This window comes from Euleptes europaea, chromosome 14 (assembly GCF_029931775.1).
Source record: "Euleptes europaea isolate rEulEur1 chromosome 14, rEulEur1.hap1, whole genome shotgun sequence".
Lineage (NCBI taxonomy): Eukaryota > Metazoa > Chordata > Lepidosauria > Squamata > Sphaerodactylidae > Euleptes > Euleptes europaea.
In genome coordinates, this window is record NC_079325.1 from 27,295,659 (window position 1) to 27,317,602 (window position 21,944).

At 42.9% G+C, this 21,944-nt stretch overlaps 1 protein-coding gene across 2 annotated transcripts in view; it reads right to left on the minus strand.

Annotated features, from left to right (window-relative positions):
- BMP1 (bone morphogenetic protein 1) overlaps nt 1–21,944 on the minus strand; it is a 138,983-nt gene that overhangs the window by 50,178 nt on the left and 66,861 nt on the right. For both annotated transcript variants that reach the window (XM_056860918.1, XM_056860919.1), the window contains exons 2-6: nt 16,621–16,734; nt 7,910–8,068; nt 6,550–6,667; nt 3,632–3,810; nt 2,866–2,971 (exon numbers count right to left, since the gene is read on the minus strand). In XM_056860918.1, coding sequence (XP_056716896.1) covers nt 2,866–2,971; nt 3,632–3,810; nt 6,550–6,667; nt 7,910–8,068; nt 16,621–16,734 — 676 coding nt within the window. The remainder of the gene's footprint in view (nt 1–2,865; nt 2,972–3,631; nt 3,811–6,549; nt 6,668–7,909; nt 8,069–16,620; nt 16,735–21,944) is intronic.

Genomic DNA, 21,944 nt, shown 5'->3' on the forward strand with positions numbered 1-21,944 from the left:
CCAGCCCTTGTTAGAGCCTGCCAGGGCTGTTTTGACAGGAGTGCTGATGTTTGCCTTGGGACCATCACGTGATGAGATTCTCCTCTACAGAGAAGCTTCAGCTTATTCAAGTTGCTCCTCCAAAATGACCTTCCAGCCTAGGCCTCTAAGTGGGACGCAAAGCAGAGTTTGCTTTTGGATTTCTGAGAGGAATCTCCTGATTCCGAAGTGCTTCAGAGTAGAGAAACTCACTGAGTCAACAGTTTTTCCTCTTCACTACCCTGGCTGCAGACCACCCCCCTTTTCACCTCTGCTTGTCTCTCCCCCCGCATCACTCCGTATGCCCTCTGGCATCAGCGCACTCCCTGCCACATGAATGAGGCAGCTGTTTCTTTCTCTCTCGAGCTCTCGCTTGGGCACACGCAGAAGCACATTCAGCAGTTCTGTTCTGTGTCTGATTGCGCCTGGACTTAGAAAGGCCCACTGTGGTGCTATTCAAAAGCCAGACTAAGAAAGAAGAGAACGTCAGGGTTCCATGTGCGCCTGGCAGCCTGGGCAAGGAATCCCCTTCATGCGGCCTCAAATAAAAAGAGACAAAGGATGAAGGAAAGACACAGTTCTCCTACCACTGACAGGGAACAAGATGAGTGTGAGAAACATTTCCCCTTGTCCTCCACTTGACTGACTTTGACGAAAGGTCTGAGCCCCTGTCGACTTCCTCAGGATTAATTCCATTAAAGCCACCTCCCTGCTCCAGGCTGTACCTCCTCCTGCATCTCTTCTGTTTTCTCCAGTCCATGAAAGTTAGTCTCCTACCAGACACTTTGTTTTCTACTCTCACTTTGCTAGATGAAAAGACTCCAGGGCCCCACACCGCGAGCCACATTCTAAGTCCCCCAGTAGTTCCAATCCTTTTGATAAACTAGCAGGCAGACACAAGGAAGGGTGAGAGAAGTGAGGAGGTGGGAGACTAAGTTGGCCCTGGCTGTCAAACCTGTGAAGTATGCTGTGGTAAAAAAAAAAGTAGATTCCTTTGAAATGTGGTGTTGGAGGAGAGTGTTATGGATACTGGGGACTGCAAAAAAACCCAATCAGTGGGTTCTAGATCAAATCAAGCCTGATCTGACCCTAGAAGCTAAAATGACTAAACTGAGGCTATCGTATTTTGGTCACATTATGAGAAGACAAGAGTCACTAGAAAAGACAGTCACGCTAAAAAAAGTTGAGGGCAGCAGGAAAAGTGGAAGACTCAACAAGAGATGGATTGACTCAATAAAGGAAACCACAGCCCTCAGTTTGCAAGATCTGAGCAAGGCTGTCAAAGATAGGATTCATAGGGTCGCCATGAGTCGGAGGCGACTTGACGGCACTTAACACACACACACACACACACACACAGGTCATTCTGCTTCCTGTGACAAAAAACAGTGATGGTCCTTTCCAGCTGCTATAAAACTATGCAATGTGCTACATTAGTTATCACCCATGTGCCAGCAGGACAACATCCTTTCTCTTGCATTATGGGGGTAGGTAGTCTAGTTCAGAAAGAGAGCCATATTTTTCTCTGCCATACACATTAAGAACATTACCAGAGGAGATGCTTACTTTCAGTGTTTCAGAGAGGGACTGAACACCCTCTTCAAGGAATTAAATAATGTTTTAATTTTTCTAAATCTGTATTGTCTATACAATAGCTAGTTCCCAAAATTCTGTAACCCCCTAGTTACAGCCAGATAGAAACCAGGTTCTCAATTAGGGGAGAAATTTTTGTCTGCAGATGACTCCTTCAGAAGGCAGGGCAGCTCACAGGGCAGCTCATAAGATCCTCTGGACTATACATATATATCTCACACAGAAAATGAGATAGCAAGGAAAAGGATTCTAGGCCTGTATTCTCCCCACTATGCTACTTTTTCATATTCGGAGAAATATTTTTGTATTAAGAAGCTTAAATCATGTAAGCAGCCTGAAGAGCAGATGCCAGTTTACCACCACAGAGAGAATTAGCACAGAAATATAACTCCCTTTCTGGGACAGGCATTTGAAAAACAGAAAGCACCAGCAGGCTATGACCTAATTCAACTCCCTGATTTACTGAAAGGCTAGACTCACCACCCAACAAGTTAGCTCATCCTTCTACCTACACATAATTTGGACCAGAGTGTTCCAAAAGCAGGCTCATTGCGTGAGTGCACGTGCACTCTCTCTCTCTCTCTCTCTCTCTGTCTCACACACACACTCAAAGAGGCTACTGCTCCAGGTGTCTTAAGCATGAAAGCCAGGCTTCATGCTGCAGAGGAAACCAGCCAATCAGTTAATTGCTTCCCAGACACAAAGTGGTAATGAGTCAGCTGAATATAAGCACCTCAATCATCAAGTCTTTCTAAAGGAAATGTACAAGGGATGGAGGTCAGACACATGCCATCTAATCCCATCTCCTTTGAAACATAGATGTGGGAAAATACACCCCAACTAGGCTCTTCAGCAATCCTAACCACATTCCTTTGTCTTCCCAGATCTGGCAAATGGCTGTTCTTGGGGTTAATCAGCAGTAGGAGACAGAGAAAGGCTACCTGACAGAACGGCTGGGGGTTGGGCAGGCCTCAGAATCACAGCTCCAACTGGTGCCCCAAACAACCAATGTCAGCTCTGCAAATGGCTCGGGTATAGCTATAGACTGATGCCCAGACCAACTGGGGACTCCATATCTCTGGGGTTCTTAGGCTCATTCAACGTTTTGGGCTGGGGGGAAAAGTACAAACTAAAACCAGGCAATGTCCTACCAAAGGTGTGACCTTCACCTGAAAGAACAGCCAGGTACACAGGTGCATGGGTCAATATGTGAGTGGGTTAACATATGAAGCAACGGTATTCTTGAACTCTCACTTGGAGAAGGTGTTCCTTGCATAGTGCATTATGCTGTCGAAATCGTATGTCTCTCCCAACGATTCCACCTCTTCGGGCTCCATCTTCAGAAAGTTATACTCCTGCCCTGCGGAAACAATAGGAAACAGAAGCATGAGGGGGAAAAGAACAGGCCAGACCATACTGACCACAGAGTAAATATCTGCTCTCCATGTGCCAGGAGATCCAGTTTCTCCCACTGACACAGCAGCACTAGCTAGCTGCATCCCACATTGCCTCCCTCTTGAAGGACGTATGTTCTATCCTGCTCCCAGCAAAACAAAGATTAGGGTCACATCTGCTTAAGAAAGCCCCAGGGCAGTGTCTTGCTTCTGACTACTGAATTAATGCTGACTGAGCAACTGCTGATTATTTCTGGCTTAGTCAGCTCAACTCGGTAGCTAAACTCAAGGCCATTGTGAGCCTGGTCTCTTTGTTGAGATTTTTTGCCTCTGTTGCTTTCCCAGTGTGTCCAATGGTGTCAGGCAAAGTGTGGATGCTGTAGGAAGAGGAATACATTAAGTATCATGCAGCTGGATGTGTGAGGCAAAAAGCAGCACTGGCTATATGAGTGGCTGGAAGTGAAAGGGCACACGTGCAGATGAGTGGTGGAAGGACAGTGGGACTGGGGGGGTGGAACTCTCTTGCTCTGCCCAGCAAACAGATGTTGCTGGACCTCTAATTTCTTTGTTCTATTGGAATGGAGCATGGAAGGGAGGAAAAGCAGGGAGGAAATCAGAGCCTTTACCTGGTTGGATGTTTTCACGATAAATGGACACATGGGCATCTCTGTCTGGGCGTGTGTGCTCATGCCAGAAACCGATGACATGGCCCAGCTCATGGACCACAATGCCAAATTTGTCACAGTTTTTCCCAATGGAGATGGCCTGAGGTCCTCCTCCTCTGCGCCCCACATAGGAACAGCACCTGTATGGGGAAAGAAGAGATTGTCATACTTCGCATCTCAAAACCACTTTTTATGTTCACCTGACCCTCCATCCAACGTAGCAGTTTGTTTAGATGTTTTTGATCTTTCCCTGTAGGATTATTGTTCTTTCTGTTCCTGACATTCATGGGCTGTACTTACTCAGCAGTACTCTTAATTTTAACCCCTTCCTTGCTTCATATGCTCTCCTTTCTTTCCCTCTCCAAACTATAAGGAGATGAGCACCATCTTAATTGAGGAGGCCACATGTCAGAAGAAACCCTGGTAGCTACAGAATTTACAATAAAAAGTTACATGTGGATCCAAACCCAGAGAGGATTCCTTGAGGGAGAAGCAGAGATCTGAAGATATTTCAACCACAGGGATTTTTTTTCCATTTAAAAATACACACATAGGAAAGCATTTAAAGGAAAGCATTTAAACAAACATGCCTACTATGTGAAAACTACTCTGCTATTAGGGTCGTGTTTGGGAAGATGAGAACCACCAAGACTGTAGAAACTTCCAAAAAACAAACAAAAAAACCACCCTATAAGAAACTGTTAAAGTTTTCAATGGACCAAAGTTACCAGGGATGCTCCAATTTACAGCCTTGTTGATTTCTTAACTATTTTAAAAGCTTCAGTCTTTCCATCCTGTTGGTGCCACATGCTGTCTTATTCATTTGCTTTTTCTCGGGCCTATCTGTCATAAATTCTGAGAGTTAGTGTGGTGTATTGGTTAAGGTGTTGGACTAGGATCTGGGAAACCCAGGTTAAAATCCCCACTCTACCATGGAAACTTTCTGGGTAACCTTGGGCCAGTTATACAGTCTCAGCCTCAACCCTGGCAAGTATTTGGATGGGAGACCTCCAAGGAATACCAAGGGCATGATGCGGAGGCAGGCAGTGGTGAATCAACTCTGAATGTCTCTTGCCTTGAAAACCTAACAGGGTTCACCATAAGTCAGAGGTAATTTGATGGCAAACAAACACATCTGTCATAAAATATGGGTATTGGATAATTGCCATTCCATAGAGATCATTTTTGAACAAAAGACATGATAAAGTTGTGTGTGTGTGTTTTTTTCTTCTTCTTTTTTTACAGATAACCATTTTAGAACAGCCTCTTTAATTTCTGTAATCTTTGGGGTCTGGCTGAAAATGGGGCTAGAAGGGCAAAAAACAAAACTCATCTAGGAAACAGCCAAAAGAAAAAAAATTATCTGGCTCCTGGCAGTCTTGTCAAATTTCAGCCAATGTCTTGCAAAACTTTTGCCCACCGATTCACACAAAAGGAAATTTGTTTTCAAAAGTAGTGTCTTAGAGATATTTCATAACTTCCATACTACATCTCTTTTGCATGTAGTAACCCAGCCATGCCCAAGTGTACATGGTCGCTGTAGGCAGTAGCAACTTTACTGCTGCTGTCAAGTCGCAGTGGACTTATGGCGACCCCTTTTGGGGTTTTCATGACAAGAGACTAACAGAGGTGGCTTGCCAGTGCCTTCCTCTGCACAGCAACCCTGGTATTCCTTGGTGGCCTCCCATCCAAATATTAACCAGAGCTGATCCTGCTTAGCTTCTGAGATCTGACGAGATCAGGCTAGCCTGGGCCATCCAGGTCAGGAGCAACTTTATTACAGAATATGAAAATCTGAACATTCACCTGGAGAACATTCACCTGGAGTGGCTCCGAAGAATACAGAAGCCAGGTATCATTGAGAGCCCAGGAGTACATTCAGAAGCCATTCGTGTTAAGGCAGCTGCATATTAAATTATTGCACAGAGAACACACTCACACACAACAGTCCATAGAGGAAACTCTAAAAAATAACTAGAATTACAGGTAATTTGCATTAAAAAGGTTTAAAATTGGGCATCAATCTAATCAAAATTCCACATAAAGAAAAGACGAATTCAGCAAGTTGTATACCTGAGACAAGTTAAGCAAATTTGCTTAATTTATCTTATTTTGCATAATTTATTCTATATATTTTGCATGATTTACAGGGTGGTCCTCTTCCTCGTATCCCTAGTGAAAGGGGATAGGACTGGCCCCAAGCAGCTTTCAGCTGGCAGAGATCAAACATATACCAGCCTAGGGAATCTACAGTGGCAAATGGCACTGTTGTATTATCTGTCCCTACTGCAAACAGAATGCTGCCAGTGCACGGTGTAAAACTGGATAGGGTGGTGGACAAGTTGGTCATGCTTGCTCAGAGTGTGTACTGAACCTAATATCATCCTTAGGAAGAATGACATTAAGTCCCACTGGCTCAACGGGAGAGTTTCAGGTCACAGCGTTCATGAAGTAAGATTACCAGGAGATAACAGCCTTCCAGTTGTTTACTCCAGGGGCAAACTCCCAAACCACTTATCCTCGGATAAAAAAGACAAGTCGAAGGTCAGAGAGGTTCTTTCTCTCTCATTGTCTCATGCAATCCCTGATTCAGTCCTTGAAAATGTTAAAGGGAAAAGGGGATGGAGTATGTGAATGCTTTGCTATCCCAGGAAAGCTGATTGCATAAACAAGCCCACACAGTAGACAGTGCCGGATAAGCAATCAACTATTTGTGACCTTTAGTCTAATGCATAAATCACTTGGCAATACTCCCTTCCTCTTTGGCAAGTACTGGAGAGTCCAGATACACACAGAGTGCTGAGATTCCTGTAGCTTTTCTTTTCACTCTGAACAACAGAAGACCCATTACCTGCTAAGAAGCTCTGCCCCCTTCTTACCCACAAGGCCTGTATGTAAACACAATGTAGCTGTCTTCATCATTCCGCTCCAAGAAGGTAACACAGGTGTGCTTCTCCCAATGGCGCATGGCCTGTCGAAAGATTGCCCGCTGGTTGCCTGCAGGAAACAGGAAGCGGTAAACACTAGCTAGAGGTTAAAATACTCGTAGCCAGCTCTCTAAAAGGGTACAGTTGACATCAACTGCCTAGAGTAACAAGAAAATTCTAGAACACATGGGAAATTTACTAATGGCTTCTAGGAATGATGGGAGGTCCTCGATGGAGGCTTACTCAGTAACATCTAAGAAGGTGCCCCCCACGACTAAGCAGGAAATGATGACCTTATGGATCTTTCTTGGGTTTAAACCCACCTGGATGCTACTCCATTAATTGGAAGTGGCAGAAGAGAACTCTGTTCAGAAGAGCTTTTCTTCTAGTCCACTTGTAAGTATGACAAAAATATCTCAACAAATATAGAAGCATGAGGTTCTAAGGCACAACAGCTGCTTCCAAAGGTGCACGCTCACAAACCCTGGCTCAAAACAGACAACTGGACAAATATTTTGCTTCACAGCTTGGGAATTATAGCACAGAACATCCAAGTACTTTTTGTTCAGCTCACTAAGGAGATGAGGCAACTGGGTTACAATCAACAACAACCCCAAACATAAAAATCAGCCACCAGTGGTACTTCAAAACATGATGGCTACATGTGGTGCTAGGGTCCAGGTTCACAAAGGACTGGTTACAGGCCACAGCCTGCCTCACAGGAATACCTCCTGCCCGCTTTCCCTTTTATTGGCTTAGTTCTGATATGGGAACAGACTGTTCCAGGGGTTTCTAAGTTGTAAAGAGGGGATTAATGGGTTGAAGTGACGCAGGAAGGGAACAGTTGCAGAGAGGATAGAAGCACAATGTAAGGATTTGGAGTGGTAGTGGCTTTGGGGAAAAGTTAAAGCAGTATCATTTGGTGCTTCTAATGTTTCATTGCTAGAGAACCCCAATTTCTGTAGCGTGCCTTGCTGGTTGCCAGCAGAGGGTCCTGACATTTGCATGTAAGACGCAGCACACTGAGTTCTGGAAGGAAGGAAAACTGGCAGAAGAGCCTGCATGATCTGCAAAGCCTGCAAATAGCAGTCATACTAAAACTGACATAGTATTATAAAATATCTGGCAAGAATGGAGAGAGGTATAGTCTTATAAATGTGTACTGATATATTCTCACCAATTCTGTATCACAAAGGACAGTATGATGGCATCTTCAATAAATCCCAGCATCTCACCAAACTGCATAAAAGGCTGAAGGACCAGCAATATGTCTACATTTCACATACACACACCAGTCTCCATAGCCACTCACCACTGAAATTCCCACTGATCACGTAAGGAATGACTCCATCTGGCCACACTCGTTCAGGACGGGAAGTGGCAGCCCGCCGGCTTCGAGACCGCCCCCGGTCCAGCTTTCTTCTCCTTTGCTGTCTCCTGGGTCTGATGCTGGTGCTGTTGGAACTGTTCCCTGTAATGGGGAGAATGAAAAAAAAAAAGGAGTTTGTGAACACACCTGTGTCCCATAAAGGAAAGGTCCTTTGAGTATTCATACATCTTTGGTCCAGCATCATGAACACAAAAGTTGTCCTGTTGGATCAGACCAGTGGTCTATCTGGTCCAATATCTTGTTTCATAGTGGCCTTGGAGGGCCAACCAACAGAGCACAGCGGACAAATCTTCCTGTTGAAGTTACCTTCAAGCACTAGGATTTGGAGACTTATTGCTTTTGGACATGGAGATCCTCTTTAATCACTTTGGCTGGTAACCATTGATGAACCTCCACGAATTCTTTTAAATTTATCAGCTTGTAACCATCGACATTCACTGGGGCATTCTGTAACTGAATTACCTGTTGAGTGAAGTACTTCCTTTTGTGGGTGCTCAATCTATTATCTATCAATATCAGCAGATGCCCTCAAATCCTATTATTATGGGAGAGGCAAAAAAGTTCTCTCTGTCCATTTCCTGTACTATATTCATAAATTTATACATCTCTATCTAATCTTTAATGCATCTTATTTACAAACTGAAAAGCTCCAGTCTGCTCAACACTAATCAGCTTTTCTTCGGATGAAAACTGTTTCAATCCCTTATTTATCTTGGCTGCCTTCTTCTACTCCTTCTCTAGTTCTGCAATGTCTTTTTTTGGGGATAATTCACAGTGGGTAGCCGTGTTAGTCTGTCTGCAGTAGTAGAAAAGAGCAAGAGTCCAGTAGCACCTTAAAGACTAACTAAAATATTTTCTGGCAGGGTATGAGCTTTCGTGAGCCACAGCTCACTTCTTCAGATACAACTAGAATGTTCTAGCTGTATCTGAAGAAGTGATCTGTGGCTCACGAAAGCTCATACCCTGCCAGAAAATATTTTAGTTAGTCTTTAAAGTGCTACTGGACTCTTGATCTTTTTTTGGGGAGACATTGAGCAAAGCAGCACACAGTGTTCCAAATAAGGCTGCACCATATATGTATATAAGGTGGGGAGAAATGCATTTTGTTTTGAGTTCTGGGCTTTGCAAAAACCCCAAACTTGGTTTTAAAAGTTTTTCTTAGTTAGCAGAAGACAATCAGGAAAGGGAAGTCAACTGCCCCCCACCATGGCCCCTATGGCCAATAGCTCTAGCAAATACCAAACATCAAAGCTTTGTAAATGCAAATAGCCCTTTTGGCTGAAGACAATGAAATGGCCAGTTCACACCTTGGCAGACAACTAGGTAGGACACAGAGACTTGGTGTGTGTGTGTGCCTGCATCTTCTTAGAGATTTAATGAAAGGATTTTTTTTACCCACAAGGGGGTGGGAAAACAGAAGAGATAAAATCCCTTGTCATGGAGGGAGAAATGTCTATTTTGGCTGATTTGGGAGACCAGGACCTGCGCACATTGCTTTTCCTGCTGGTGGTGCCTGACCACTCATTTCCTCACTCACCTGCATCTCCTCTCCTTGCTGGGAGGAGGCAGGTGGTAGAGAGCTCAGAGCTGCTTGCTGGCCTATTTCTGGGGACACAAGCATAAAGCCATCACTGAGCCCTGTGGCGCAGAGTGGTAAGCTGAGGTACTGCAGTCAAAAGCTCTGCTTGCAACCTGAGTTCGATCCCAACGGAAGTCGGTTTCAGGTAGCCGGCTCAAGGTTGACTCAGTCTTCCAGCCTTCCGAGGTCGGTAAAATGAGTACCCAGCATGACGCTGGGAGTAAAGTGTAGATGACTGGGGAAGGCAATGGCAAACTAATAGACTGCCTAGGAAACATCGGGATGTGACGTCACCCCATGGGTCAGTAATGACCCAGTGCTTGCACAGGGGACTACCTTTTTATCTTTTTAAGCATAAAGCCAGATGCAGCGGCCAGAGGCCATGTCAAGGGTGGTGCACAAAGGATACTGCATTAAGGGAACGGCCCTTAACGTAGGACTGTAATGAAACATGCAGAGATGGGTCTGTGAGTCTGCTTTCTTGTCTGTGCCATTTGTTTCATTTTCTTGTTCATTTCTTCTCTTGGCAGCACAGCCAATTTACTGTGAGCACTTAAGATGTATATGATAAGGAATACTAACTGTGAGTGGGCAGCTACTAACTGCTATCAGCTTTGGAGATGAATGGCTCTATTTGAAGACGAAGCTGAATAACCAGCGCCTTGATACGAATCATTATTGTAACTGTCATATGAGGCTGACCGAGGCTTTATATATAGTTAGTGGTTTGATAGGAATTGAACTATCCATTTTCTGCCAATTTATCTGATTTCTGCTGATTAAAACGTTAGAATAGACAAAAGGCAAGGAAGAAGAATTTCCCTAGAGATATCTTAGTAAAAAGTATAGAAATTAATACCAAAAATAAAATTCTTAATGTTTTTAGATCTAATCCAAGGTTAAAGGTAGATGGGCAGGAATTATTACTATTACCGGATAATTCAGCTTGGACATTATAAAGAAGCAAAGAGCTGCAATTTCTGACTAGAAGATTGACAAAGGAAAAGATAGATTACAAATGGAGGTTTATATTTAAATTACTAATTTATTACAAGGGTTCGATTGCTACCATCAGGTGAGTAACAGATGCTCAGACATTTCTTGAAACATTTAATTCAGATACTGTGGTTGAAGCAGATGTATTAAACACAAATTGAGGCTGAAGAATTAGATATAAGTACTGGTACTAGGTAGGGGGGAGGAGGAGGAGGAGGAGATGACAAAGAAGAAGATGACAAAAAAAAAAGAGTTGGTTTTTTATATGCCGACTTTCTCTTCCACTTAAGGGAGACTCAAACTGGCTTACAATCACCTTCCCTTCCCCTCCCCACAACAGACACCCTGTGAAGTAGGTGGGGCTGAGAGAGCTCTATAGGAGCTGTGACTAGCCCACGGTCACCCAGCTGGCTTCATGTGGAAGAGTGGGGAAACCAACCTGGATCACCAGATTAGCGTCCACCGCTCATGTGGAGGAGTGGGGAATCAAACCCGGTTCGCTAGATCAGAGTCCGCCGCTCCAAACCACCGCTTTTAACCACTACACCACGCTTTTTCCTTTTTATTTATCTAATCCCTTCTCCTTTCTTTTTTGGTCTCTTCTTCCTTAAGAAGGAAAAATCTGCTCCTCCCCCCAGCCCCCCTGCGCCCCCCTGCACCAGTGTGGCCTCTCTGCGCTATGGCCTGCACCACAGAAAGGCCGCGCTGGAGGAGGGGTGAGGCGTGGCCCCGCGGTGCTCCTCCGCCAGAGGCCCTGGCCTCCCCGCCAGCGTAAGTGCGTGTAATTGCGTGATTACACGCACTTACGCTGGCGGAGCGATCAGGCAGCCTCCTAAGAGGTTTCACCCCCCACCCCTCAGGAATGGGCTGTCAGAGTTAGAACAACATTAGGAATGCAAACTGAATACGCAGACTTTAAGGGAATTCCAAAATTTCTATTCCAATGTATACAAGGCAGATTACTCAGAGAAAAAAAACTAAACAATTTATAGATAGTTTCTCTATTCCTCATCTGATGCTTGAACATAGGGAATTGTTATTCAGCCAATATCTAGACCTGAAATAATGGATGTGATTAAGAAGTTAAAATTAAGAAAGTCATCTGGCCCTGATGGGCTTACTAATGAATTTTATAAAAGCTTTGCCTAAGGTCTAGTCTTACATTTGGAAAAAATGTTTACTTTTATGCAGAGTATGGGAGAAGTTTTGAAATACTGGGCAGATCCAAACATAGCTATTATCTTAAAGGAGGAGAAAGATCCCCATATTGTATCATCCTACAGACCCATCCCTTTGTATACTACTGATTACAAGGTTATTTCAACTATTCTGGCAAATAAATTAAATAGAGTATTAGATTATTATATAGGATTGGACCAGATAGGCTTTTAAAAAGGCCAATAACTAGAAGGCTGGTTATCTTAATAAATCTTGCTGAGGCAAGACATAACTCTGCAATGTTCTTCTTTGTTGATGCAGAGAAAGCATTTGATAGAATTGACTGGTCCTTTTTGAATGCAGCTTTAACTGCCTTTGGCATGTGCAGAACACTCTGTAATTGGGTCAATTTGTTATATAAAGCCACAAAAGTGAATCACTGGGCAGAGACTCAGGGTGGTCAATGGCACCTAGACACCTGGAGGGCTGGAACTGAGTGGTGCTTGTGGGTCAGCAGAGCCATTCCATCAAATAAGAGCATTGCAATATTTACTGTTTTATTTTAAGGTCAGAGCTGGCAGCCAAACTCCAATATTTTAGAGAAGAATTAATTTGTGTTGGCTTTGTTCCTGGGTTTCAGTAAGCTGAGCTATTCTTGCAAATGCTGGAATTGTCCAGATCACAGTTCACTGTGCTGTAGACCAGTTCAATGAAATAAAACCAACCAAAAAGGCCAACTAGTGTTGATTTCGTCATATGCGAATGATCAGGTTAATTTTTAATCATTGATTCATATCATTGTTTAAAAGTCATCCTACTTTGAGTCAGATAATCTCTACTTCAGCATCCAGAATAATGTATTCTGCTAACACAGGCAACAACAATAGTTTTAAAACAGAGACTTGCAACCGAAGATTTAGCTGCTTATTTCAAATCAATATGCTGAAGCCTTCCTCACTATTGTAGATCCGTGGATCTGTAGATCTATCCTTTGCTCACCCTCTCTCGGTTTTCCTTCTCAGACTTCTGCCTCCTACTTTCTTTTTGTGTATTGGTGAGGTGCTGTGGCTCAGTGGCAGAGTTCCTGCTTTGCATAAAGAAGGTCCCAGGTTCAATCTTCTTCTTCTTCAGTTAAAAGGACCAGATAATAGGCGATGTGAAAGAGACCCTGGAGAGCCACTGCCAGTCAGAATAGACAGGACATATCTTGATAGATCAATGGTCTGATTCAGCGTAGGGCAGTTTCATGTGTTCTGTGTAGGGCAGCTTCATGTTTTCTTAAGACACCTACATCATTTATCCCTCTTTTCTTCAGATCTTAAGCCTGTCCCAATTCTTTGCAACTGACAGGTAGCCAAGCCAACCACTCCCAAAGTGTTCATGATCATTATCACCTCCACTGATACGACATTCTTTAATGAATTTCAACAGAGAGCCAAACCACGCTCTGCACGAATTATTGCAATTCTATGCATAGTTATGCCAGTCTAAGCCCACTGATTTCAGTGGGTCTAGGCAGAAGTAACTCTGCATAGGATTGAACTGTAAGTCCCTATGACTTTTCTTAACCCATTTCTTTGTATAAACTAAGTAGTTTCATCTCCTAAAAAGGCTGATTCTTTGGTCGCATCTTCCAGATTCCTAGGCATGCTTTTAAATTGGGGGTGGGGTGGTAAGGAACAGTAAGTTAGAATGGGCTGGTTTTCAATGAGTGAGCTAAGCTTATACCATGCCACAAAAAATAATCAAGGCAGTATTTGGGCTGGCTACTATTTTTCTAATCAAACTATTTTGGATACTGTCATGTCAGCAAAAGAGGCTGCTTCTTTTTGTTCTGGACTACAGCAACAGGGCTGTGTAGTTTATCCACACACGATGCACATTTGGCTGTGAAAAAAACAGCTCCCCCTCCCAAGTTTTGGATGGCTTTGTTCAAGCGAGATCAGTAGGAGTGTGTGTATGCCAGGATCTTTGTCTCCAAATTGTCTGGAATGCTCTGGATCAGCCAAGCTGTCGTCGAAGCCATGGAAAGTGCTACCTGGCAGGAGATCCTACCCTAAAGGGCCAAGGGAGAAAAAACATAGCAAGTGCCAAAAGCCAATACCAATGCTTCATAGCATGGTTCTCTGGCAAGAGTAAACTCACAGTCTGGCTTTGTACATTTCATAAACTCTTTATTGGGAGGGGGGTTCATATAAGTACAGGAGCATCCAAAGCCCCCCTGCTCGCTTCCCAACATGAACTTAACCCTTTCCACTGCCCCTCCCTTATCCATGCAGTGCAGTATGAAATGTGGGTGGGTTATAGGAAGTGTCCAATCCATGCCAAAAGTGGTGCAACGTACACAGATGCCTGTAGGTTACATATTGGTCTTCTCATTTCAACCAGATGTCTGAAGTGAGATTAAATCATTGGACATCCCCACCAACCCTGTAATAAATTTAAGTTACCAGATGTTGCCAGCATCGCTGGTTCCATTGTCAGATATATAACAAGATGGTGAGGATTTCAATGCAAGCCCTAATGTCTGGACCTACTTTTAACTGCCACTTGTGTTGAAGTGCTGCTATTGCCTAGCAGTCTCCACTCACTCTGAGTGCTGAGAGCTCCAACTGCTGCAAAAAAGACCTAATACTCCAGTCTTGGAAACCGATTACTTCACCTATTACAGAGGAATGGATGGAGGATCTTCTGGACCTTGCTGCTAAGGAAAAAGCAACATTTGCCCTTCAAGCATTGGAAGATAAATTCCAGAGCATGTGGAGACCGTTCCTAGAACTTCATGCATAAAGCAGCAGAAAACTACTACCATTACTTCTCCCTTTCTCTTCTAAAGGCTTTCTTAATCTAATGTTTGAAAAAATTTCCAAAGCTTAATAAAAATCTTAATTACAAAAAAAATTATCCTGCTTCTCTAAGCACTTGAAGTGACGGTCATCTCTTTTCACTGGGGATATTATTCACAACTGAACAAATGTCACTGCCAGGGAGACTTCTCCACGACAGTAAAACTCAGCGATAAACCTTCTCATCATCCCCTTGCTGCCAAGGGAATGCAGAGAGTTATGTGGAAGCCCTCTCAAGGATGACGGAGACAGACCCATGTCATCCCAGTTACTTTTGTTCTAGCTTAGATGAACCTGGGTCCTGTCAATATTATCAATGGATCGATGCCAATGCAGTTGCACCCCTTTTTAAGGCTCTTTCCCAGCAACAGCAGCTGAGCTAACAGTGGTCTTCTACCCCTGCCTTTCAACAAGAACATGGTGGATATAATGTGAACCCTTAACGCTGTTTGTCTTTAGTGATGAGTAAAGTCAATGCAGCAACAGAAATGGTTTTGGGAGTCCTGTAAATAAGACTACAGAGAAGAATTTCTATGCTAAGAGAGAAAGCAGGGTTAGATCCATATGTGACAGCTGCCACAAAGATTATTTCAGTTGTGACCCACAGAGCTCACAGGAAATAAAATCTACAGATTTTAACTTCTCCGGTAACTTTGCTTTCTGCTGGGGGGAAAAAGCTCAACAGTCAGTTTATATAATGTAGAATCAGTAACAGAGCTCTTTCTTAACTTTCTCACAGGCGTTGTATGTTCAAATTCTCCATTAAAAACCACCTTCCTACACACAGAAAGCAACCAATCAGCAGCCATTAGCATCACTGTGTGTGTGTAAAGTGCTGTCAAGTCGCAGTCGACTTATGGCGATCCCTTATGGGGTTTTCATGGCAAGAGACTAACAGAGGTGGTTTGCCAGTGCTTTCCTATGCATAGCAACTCTGGTATTCCTTGGTGGTCTCCCATCCAAATACTAACCAGGGCTGACCCTGCTTAGCTTCCGAGATCTGACGAGATCGAGCTGTACCATGCTGCCTTCCCAATATTAGCATCACTAAGGACTACTTTAATGAACATCAAAGGATAGGATTTTATTGAAACACAGCCTTTATTGGTGACTAATTTATATGATTTGTGATTGATCAAATTGTCTATTTAAACAATTGCCTACTGAGTAGAGCAGTTATGCAGCAAGGACAGATAGGCAGTAGACCTCAACTGGGCAGTATAAGAACCCGCATGAGTGAAAAGCCAATTGAGCTGTACTGCATAGTTAGTAAGGAATACAGTGAAACAACCTGTTGAACAACCTTGGCTTGTTTAGATAAAACTCTCTAGAATTCTCCCTAGAAAGAGACCAGAAGCAGCCCTTAGATTCATGTACTCTCTTTCCTGCAGAGAGAAGTGAATGCTTGAATCAGGGTATCCCCTGATTAAAAAAAAAAAGATTTAGCCTGTGGGGTTAAGGGAAATCCCACATTCAAACAAAAACAGAGTCTCTTCCCAACAATGAATCCAGGAACCACATGATTTCAAGGGAAATGAATTATATCTGAATAGGCCCTCCCATTTTCTTGTGAACTAGACCACACAACTTTGTAAACATGCCCAAAATCCATAAACTTTGGCAACTGTGACATTTTGAGAAGATATTTATGACCTGAATACCTAAAGATGCCCTGATCTGGATAGTCCAGGCTAGCCATATCTTGTCAGATCTAAGATGCTAAGCCAGGTTGGCTCTAATTAATACTTGGATAGGCAGACTACCAAGGGAGACAAGGAATACTACACAGAGGAAGTAATGGCAAAACACCTCTGTAAATCTCTTGCCTTGAAAACCCTACAGGGTAGCCATACGTCGGCTGTGACTTGACACCACTTTCCATCACTACATATGTAAAGATACGCTTTCTAATGTGTTAGAATTTCAATTAAAAAAAATAAGCATGGCTCCCGAGGCATGAAAACGTTGGTTTCTTTTTGGCTTGTGAGTGTGAGTATGTGTATGTATATGTGTGGTGTTCCTCAGCCTGTGATGTCCAAGTTTGGCAACATTACCTGAAGAGTTTGTGACAGTTCTCTCAATGGTATGCCGTGTGAGATCCACAACTCTGTCCACCTGGAAAAGCTTGAGGTCTTCCTCGTCCAAGGCAATGTCTCCTGAAAAGGCAGCTAGAAATAGGAGGAGAGCTTGTGAGGGAGGAGTTCAGTTTCAATTGTTTGATTAGACTTTATGAGGGAAAGTTTTCTGAACTGATTGTGAAAAGGCAAGTTCACATATCTTATATGTCATTTGGATGATAACTTCCCTCATTACTTTCATGCAAGAGTCACAAACAACACATCAGGCAATTTCCCACTAACGGGATGCAAGCTGAAAAGCGAGGAGTCTGTCTCTTATATTACAAGTATCTCTAAGTATGGATGGAAGGGATTACAGTCTGCGAAGCAGATCCCCCCACCAGCCACAACCGCAGCGACTAGGAAGAAAGCAAATGACAAAGACCCCTTTCCCAAGCACCAAGGGATACTTCACTGAGGTCAGGTGTACTGAAAAGAACTAATCCTGTCACTGTCTAATCACTTCCATCCCTGAAAGTGCCAAGGAGAAATACTGGAATAAGTGGAGGCAGAATTAATGAGTAGAAGAACCATTACCCAAGGCAGGCACAAAATATAGCGATTATGTCCTGATCACACTTATTGATGAGACACCCCTGATCTGAATTTAACTTTCTAAGTTGTCCCTCAGGATCCATGTAAATTCAAAGCCTGTTTCCATTATTTGCCTGAAACTGCATCTAGTGGCTCTCCATTCCTCCTTTTAGAATTCCTGCAATAGAATGAGGTCCCAGCACAACCATTAATTTAACCTTTTTGCAGCTGCATCAAATTTGTGGCTCAGTTGTCTTGTGATCAAGCAAGATTTTAGATTTCATTGCTGCTTCCAGGTGAGGAATCCCCAGCAGATAACAAAAGTGTAATATTAATCCCCACAATACACAACCTTAATCTCATTTCATTCCCTTTCTCTTATTCTCATCCATGAGGTCACCTCCTTTTCTTTGCACATAATTCTGTATTAATATTTTCCTGTTCACAAATTTCATCAACATTTTCCTGCTTCCTTCCATAAGGCTATTAAAAGAAATGTGAAATCAAATTGGTCCTGACACCAGTTCCCATGGAATTTCACTGTTTGAAAATTTGCCTTTAGCTAAAAGTTTTGTCTTTTTATTTTTAATCAGGCTGTCCCATATCCTAAAGAACTTAGATCTACCTTTAAAATGAAGCTCTAGTGAGCCAGCGTGGTGCAGTGGTTAAGAGTGGCGGACTTTAATCTGGCGAACTGGGTTTGATTCTCCACTCCTCCACATGAGCGGCAGACCCTAATCTAGTGAACCAGGTTGGTTTCCCCACTCCTACACATGAAGCCAGCTGGGTGACCTTGGGCAAGTTACAGCTCTCTCAGAACTCTCTCTGCCCCATCTACCTCACAAGGTGTTTGTTGTGGGGAGCGGGGAGAGAGTTGAAAGTGATTGTAAGCCGCTTGACACTCCTTAAAGGTAGAGAAACGTGTGGTATAAAAACCAACTCTTTTTCTTCTTCTGATTGACAAATTAATAACTACCAGGTCACCAGTTGTGAATAGCATATACTGGAAGAACTCGTGTGAAATTATTGATCCCTAACAATACCATGCAATTAGCACTAAAAGAGGCCTCCCCACAAAAATATCAGAAATCAGCAAATATAACATCAATTGTTGACAATACAGAAAATAACAGGTCAGTTATCCTAAGATTTATTATGAGTAAACTGGTGGGAAATATTATTAAACACAGAATTAGCATGCTGCAGAACAAGCATTCTGCAAAGGAAGTTCTGCCTCAACAACTTCCTGTACTTTTTCAAGCATGTTAAACAGTATGGGATAAGAGTAGGAGTCCAGTAGCACCTTACAGACTAACAAAAATTTCTGGCAGGGTATGGGATAAGAATGAGTTGGTAAACATTATATCTTTGGACTTCCTAAAAACTTTCAGTGAGACTCCTGAGTAAATTTAGCATTCATGCTATAACAGCGCAGTTACTCCATAACAGGAGCAAATGTTCTCACAACAGAGGAATTAAGGCAGTGGGATCCCCAAGGGATCTGTGTTGGAGCTGGTGCTATTTTATTTGTTCACATATGCACTAAAACTGGGTATACGAAGTGCAGTAACCAAGACTGCAGATGAGACTTGGTTATTACCATTATCCAGAAGGGTGAAAACCAAAGTGGACACAAAGTCACTCAAGGAATCCTAGGATTACTAGAGCAAATGATGTTACTTCCCGGTTTTCCTTGGAAGTGATGTCACACCATGGGCAATGCATGCAATTTTCTTCCCCACTGCCCAAAGAAACAGCAGCAGGACACGCACAATTGTTATGTCATCCAGTTGCTCAATAAGACATGAACCTTTCTCCTGGCCTTTCCATATTCTGGCCACCGTCTGCAAGGGCACTGGGATGCCTGACAAATATTTGGGGGGCGTTTACTATCAAAATCTAATGTTTTTAATTAATATTGTTGAGTAAATTGTACTTTTAAACCATACTTGTCTTTTACTACAACATTTCCGCCTACAAGCCTGTCTGGGTCATCAAAACACTATAATCGCTTTACTGTGTGACACATCATGTTACTCCCCCCTTTCTTCTTCTGACTTATTGTAGGCTGTCTTGTATGGACTTACATGGGTGTGGGTATCTTCCATGCACTGGTGGTAGTGCTGAACTTAGGTTAGACTTGAGGGCTTTGAATCTCTTCTTAGCCTATAATTTTATGATTCAAGAGGAGTGTCATACTCTCAAATTACTTATGAGAACATCACCGAAACAGGATGTTTGTCTCTTGTTATAGAGTAACTGACCAACAGATATACAGATATGCTCTTGGATATGCTTAGAAGTCTTCAATAAATGTAATCATTCTCAATGGAAAATGAAAATTCTGTGAAGTGAGCTAGAACTGTCTGTATCGCCCCTTTTTGCTAGGTGCCCCTAGGATGCTGGATGTTCCAGGATTAATTACCTATGTTTGTATCCCAGCCTGGCAGCATACATAGCAAACAACAATGTAAAGTAGGCTAGGCTGAAAGCAAATAGCTGAAGGTCACCTGTGGCTAAGCAGGGCTTTGAACTCAGTTCTTTCCAGTCTGTTTATCAAATCTTTCTTCCATCTTTCCTCCACAGAGCTCAGTATACAAATGTCACAATCTGAATGCATTGTGTACATGTCCATATTTTATAAATTTTATTCTGTTTCTACTGAGCGAGGGGACAGGAGGAAGAACTGAGCAAAGCATTGAAGCTGCAGCTCCCAAACCTTTGCCCAACCCAGGGTCCATTGCCTGTGGTTTCTCTAACTCCATCACGAACTGCCTAACCGTTTAAAATCTGACTGCAGAAGCCATAAGGACTAGGAACTTGCTTTAAAAACAAAATACAATAAATAAAAATCAAACCTTTTAATTTTTTTTTGTCTGTGCCAGATGCAAAAATTCCATATATTAAATTTTATACTTTGTGCGGTGTGATCACAGAATCAGGGAAACCCGTACAGAATAGCTAACGGTCTCTTGAGCAATCTCAAAGATTGTGAAGAATTGGCTTTCTCATCAGAAAATAAAGTGCCCAGATTGGAGTAACTAATCTAGAGATAATATTTGCTCTTTCCTTTTGGCATCTCAGTCTTTCAAAAATCTCCAAATGGGTGAAGAATAAAATTTCCAGTTCAGCTCAGATGCACTTTTAAAAGAATGAAAATTCTCAACCCTTCTCCCTCAGTCTCTCCCTCCAACTTCTTTTATATAAAAACACAATGCAAGAAGGTAAAGTAGCTACTATGATTGATGGCATCTGAGTACCCCATCACTTCACCAGCTCTATTGGCATCTGTAATGTTTAAACATCTGGTTCCCATAAAGACTGCTGCACATTGTAAGAGTTTTTAAAAAATATTATTACACAAATTGTTTTAACCTCAAGCTTCTTTGCAAGTTCCCTTTCTAGTACACCCTCCTTTTTTTCTCTATTGAGCCAATCTGAGCTCATGCAGCCAAGGGATACTCAAATAACCTCCCATTCATCTGCCACACAAAGAATCAAAACCATATGGCCTAGCAGCTGAAAGAAAAGGATAATGAGCACTGTTCCCTTGGAGAGATTCGGGACAGCTCCCTTCTCCTGTCGCAAATCCAGCAATTTGCTTTCCCCACTGTGAAAGAACAATTGCCAGAATTCTGCACATACACACAACCCTACATTCTGCAACTAGAAACTCTGAATTCTGTAATCAAAATGAAAGATGTTTGCGTATGGCATGCATTTTGCTGTTTGTCTGAATTGCTGGCTAGTTCCAAACTATAGGTGTCACTCCTTACATATATGTGCTTTTGCCTCTGCATTGGAAAATGGGACTAAATATTATGGCCCTTAGTGTGCCACTTTTAGCACTGGGACCATCTGTTTCTGTTTCCTGAACTAGATATACATGGATTTACTAGGTTTGAAGGCATTTTTCTTCTTATTTTCTCTTTGTTGCATTGGTTATGATGGCGTACAAGCTGAAAATCATTCTGTTATAATGCCAAACATTTGCTCCCTGGGACACAGGATAGCATCACTTTCCCTTAAAAATTAGGCAATATGTCCAACTCAGTATCACTGCACCTTTTTTCCTTTGGATGGAAAGAAATCTACTAAATTTAATTATTTGAGTTCTTTAAGTACCCGGAACATATAGGAAAGCAGACAGAAAGTTGCACTGGTTGGTTTGGGAGCACAGAATAATGGCATGGTGGCCTCTCTTTTGTATGAGTTGCCCAACTGCATAATACAACAGATCTGGGAGATTTATAGCAGACAGAGGCAGCATTCCTATGAGCTCAACAATGAGAAGTGGGTGCCACCACTAAAAAGCTACTGTTGGACATTCATTAGCCTCTGGGGTGGCTGACAGCCTAATTAAACATACAAACGGCACAAGCTCACCATGGGGACTTGCAGTTATACTGTAGCTGCCAGTTCCTGGTGGCATCTCATGAGTAAACACAGAGCAGGCCTTCATTTGTAATGGGACCACTACATGGGAAAAGGAGGAACTCCTGCCTTCTCGCCTGTGGCACCTGAAACACTCTTGAGGCTGAGGGAAGCATTATTTGCTCCACTGGAAGCCAGCACTGAACGCTTGCAACAGAGCAAATATCACTCCTCCCCCTGCAGCCCCCTTCCAGCCACTGGAAACAGCATGGGAATTCCTTCTTCTCCGCACAGCAGTCCTGATCTGAATTGGGCCCTGCTGCACATTTACTCACAAATTGCTAGCAGAGACT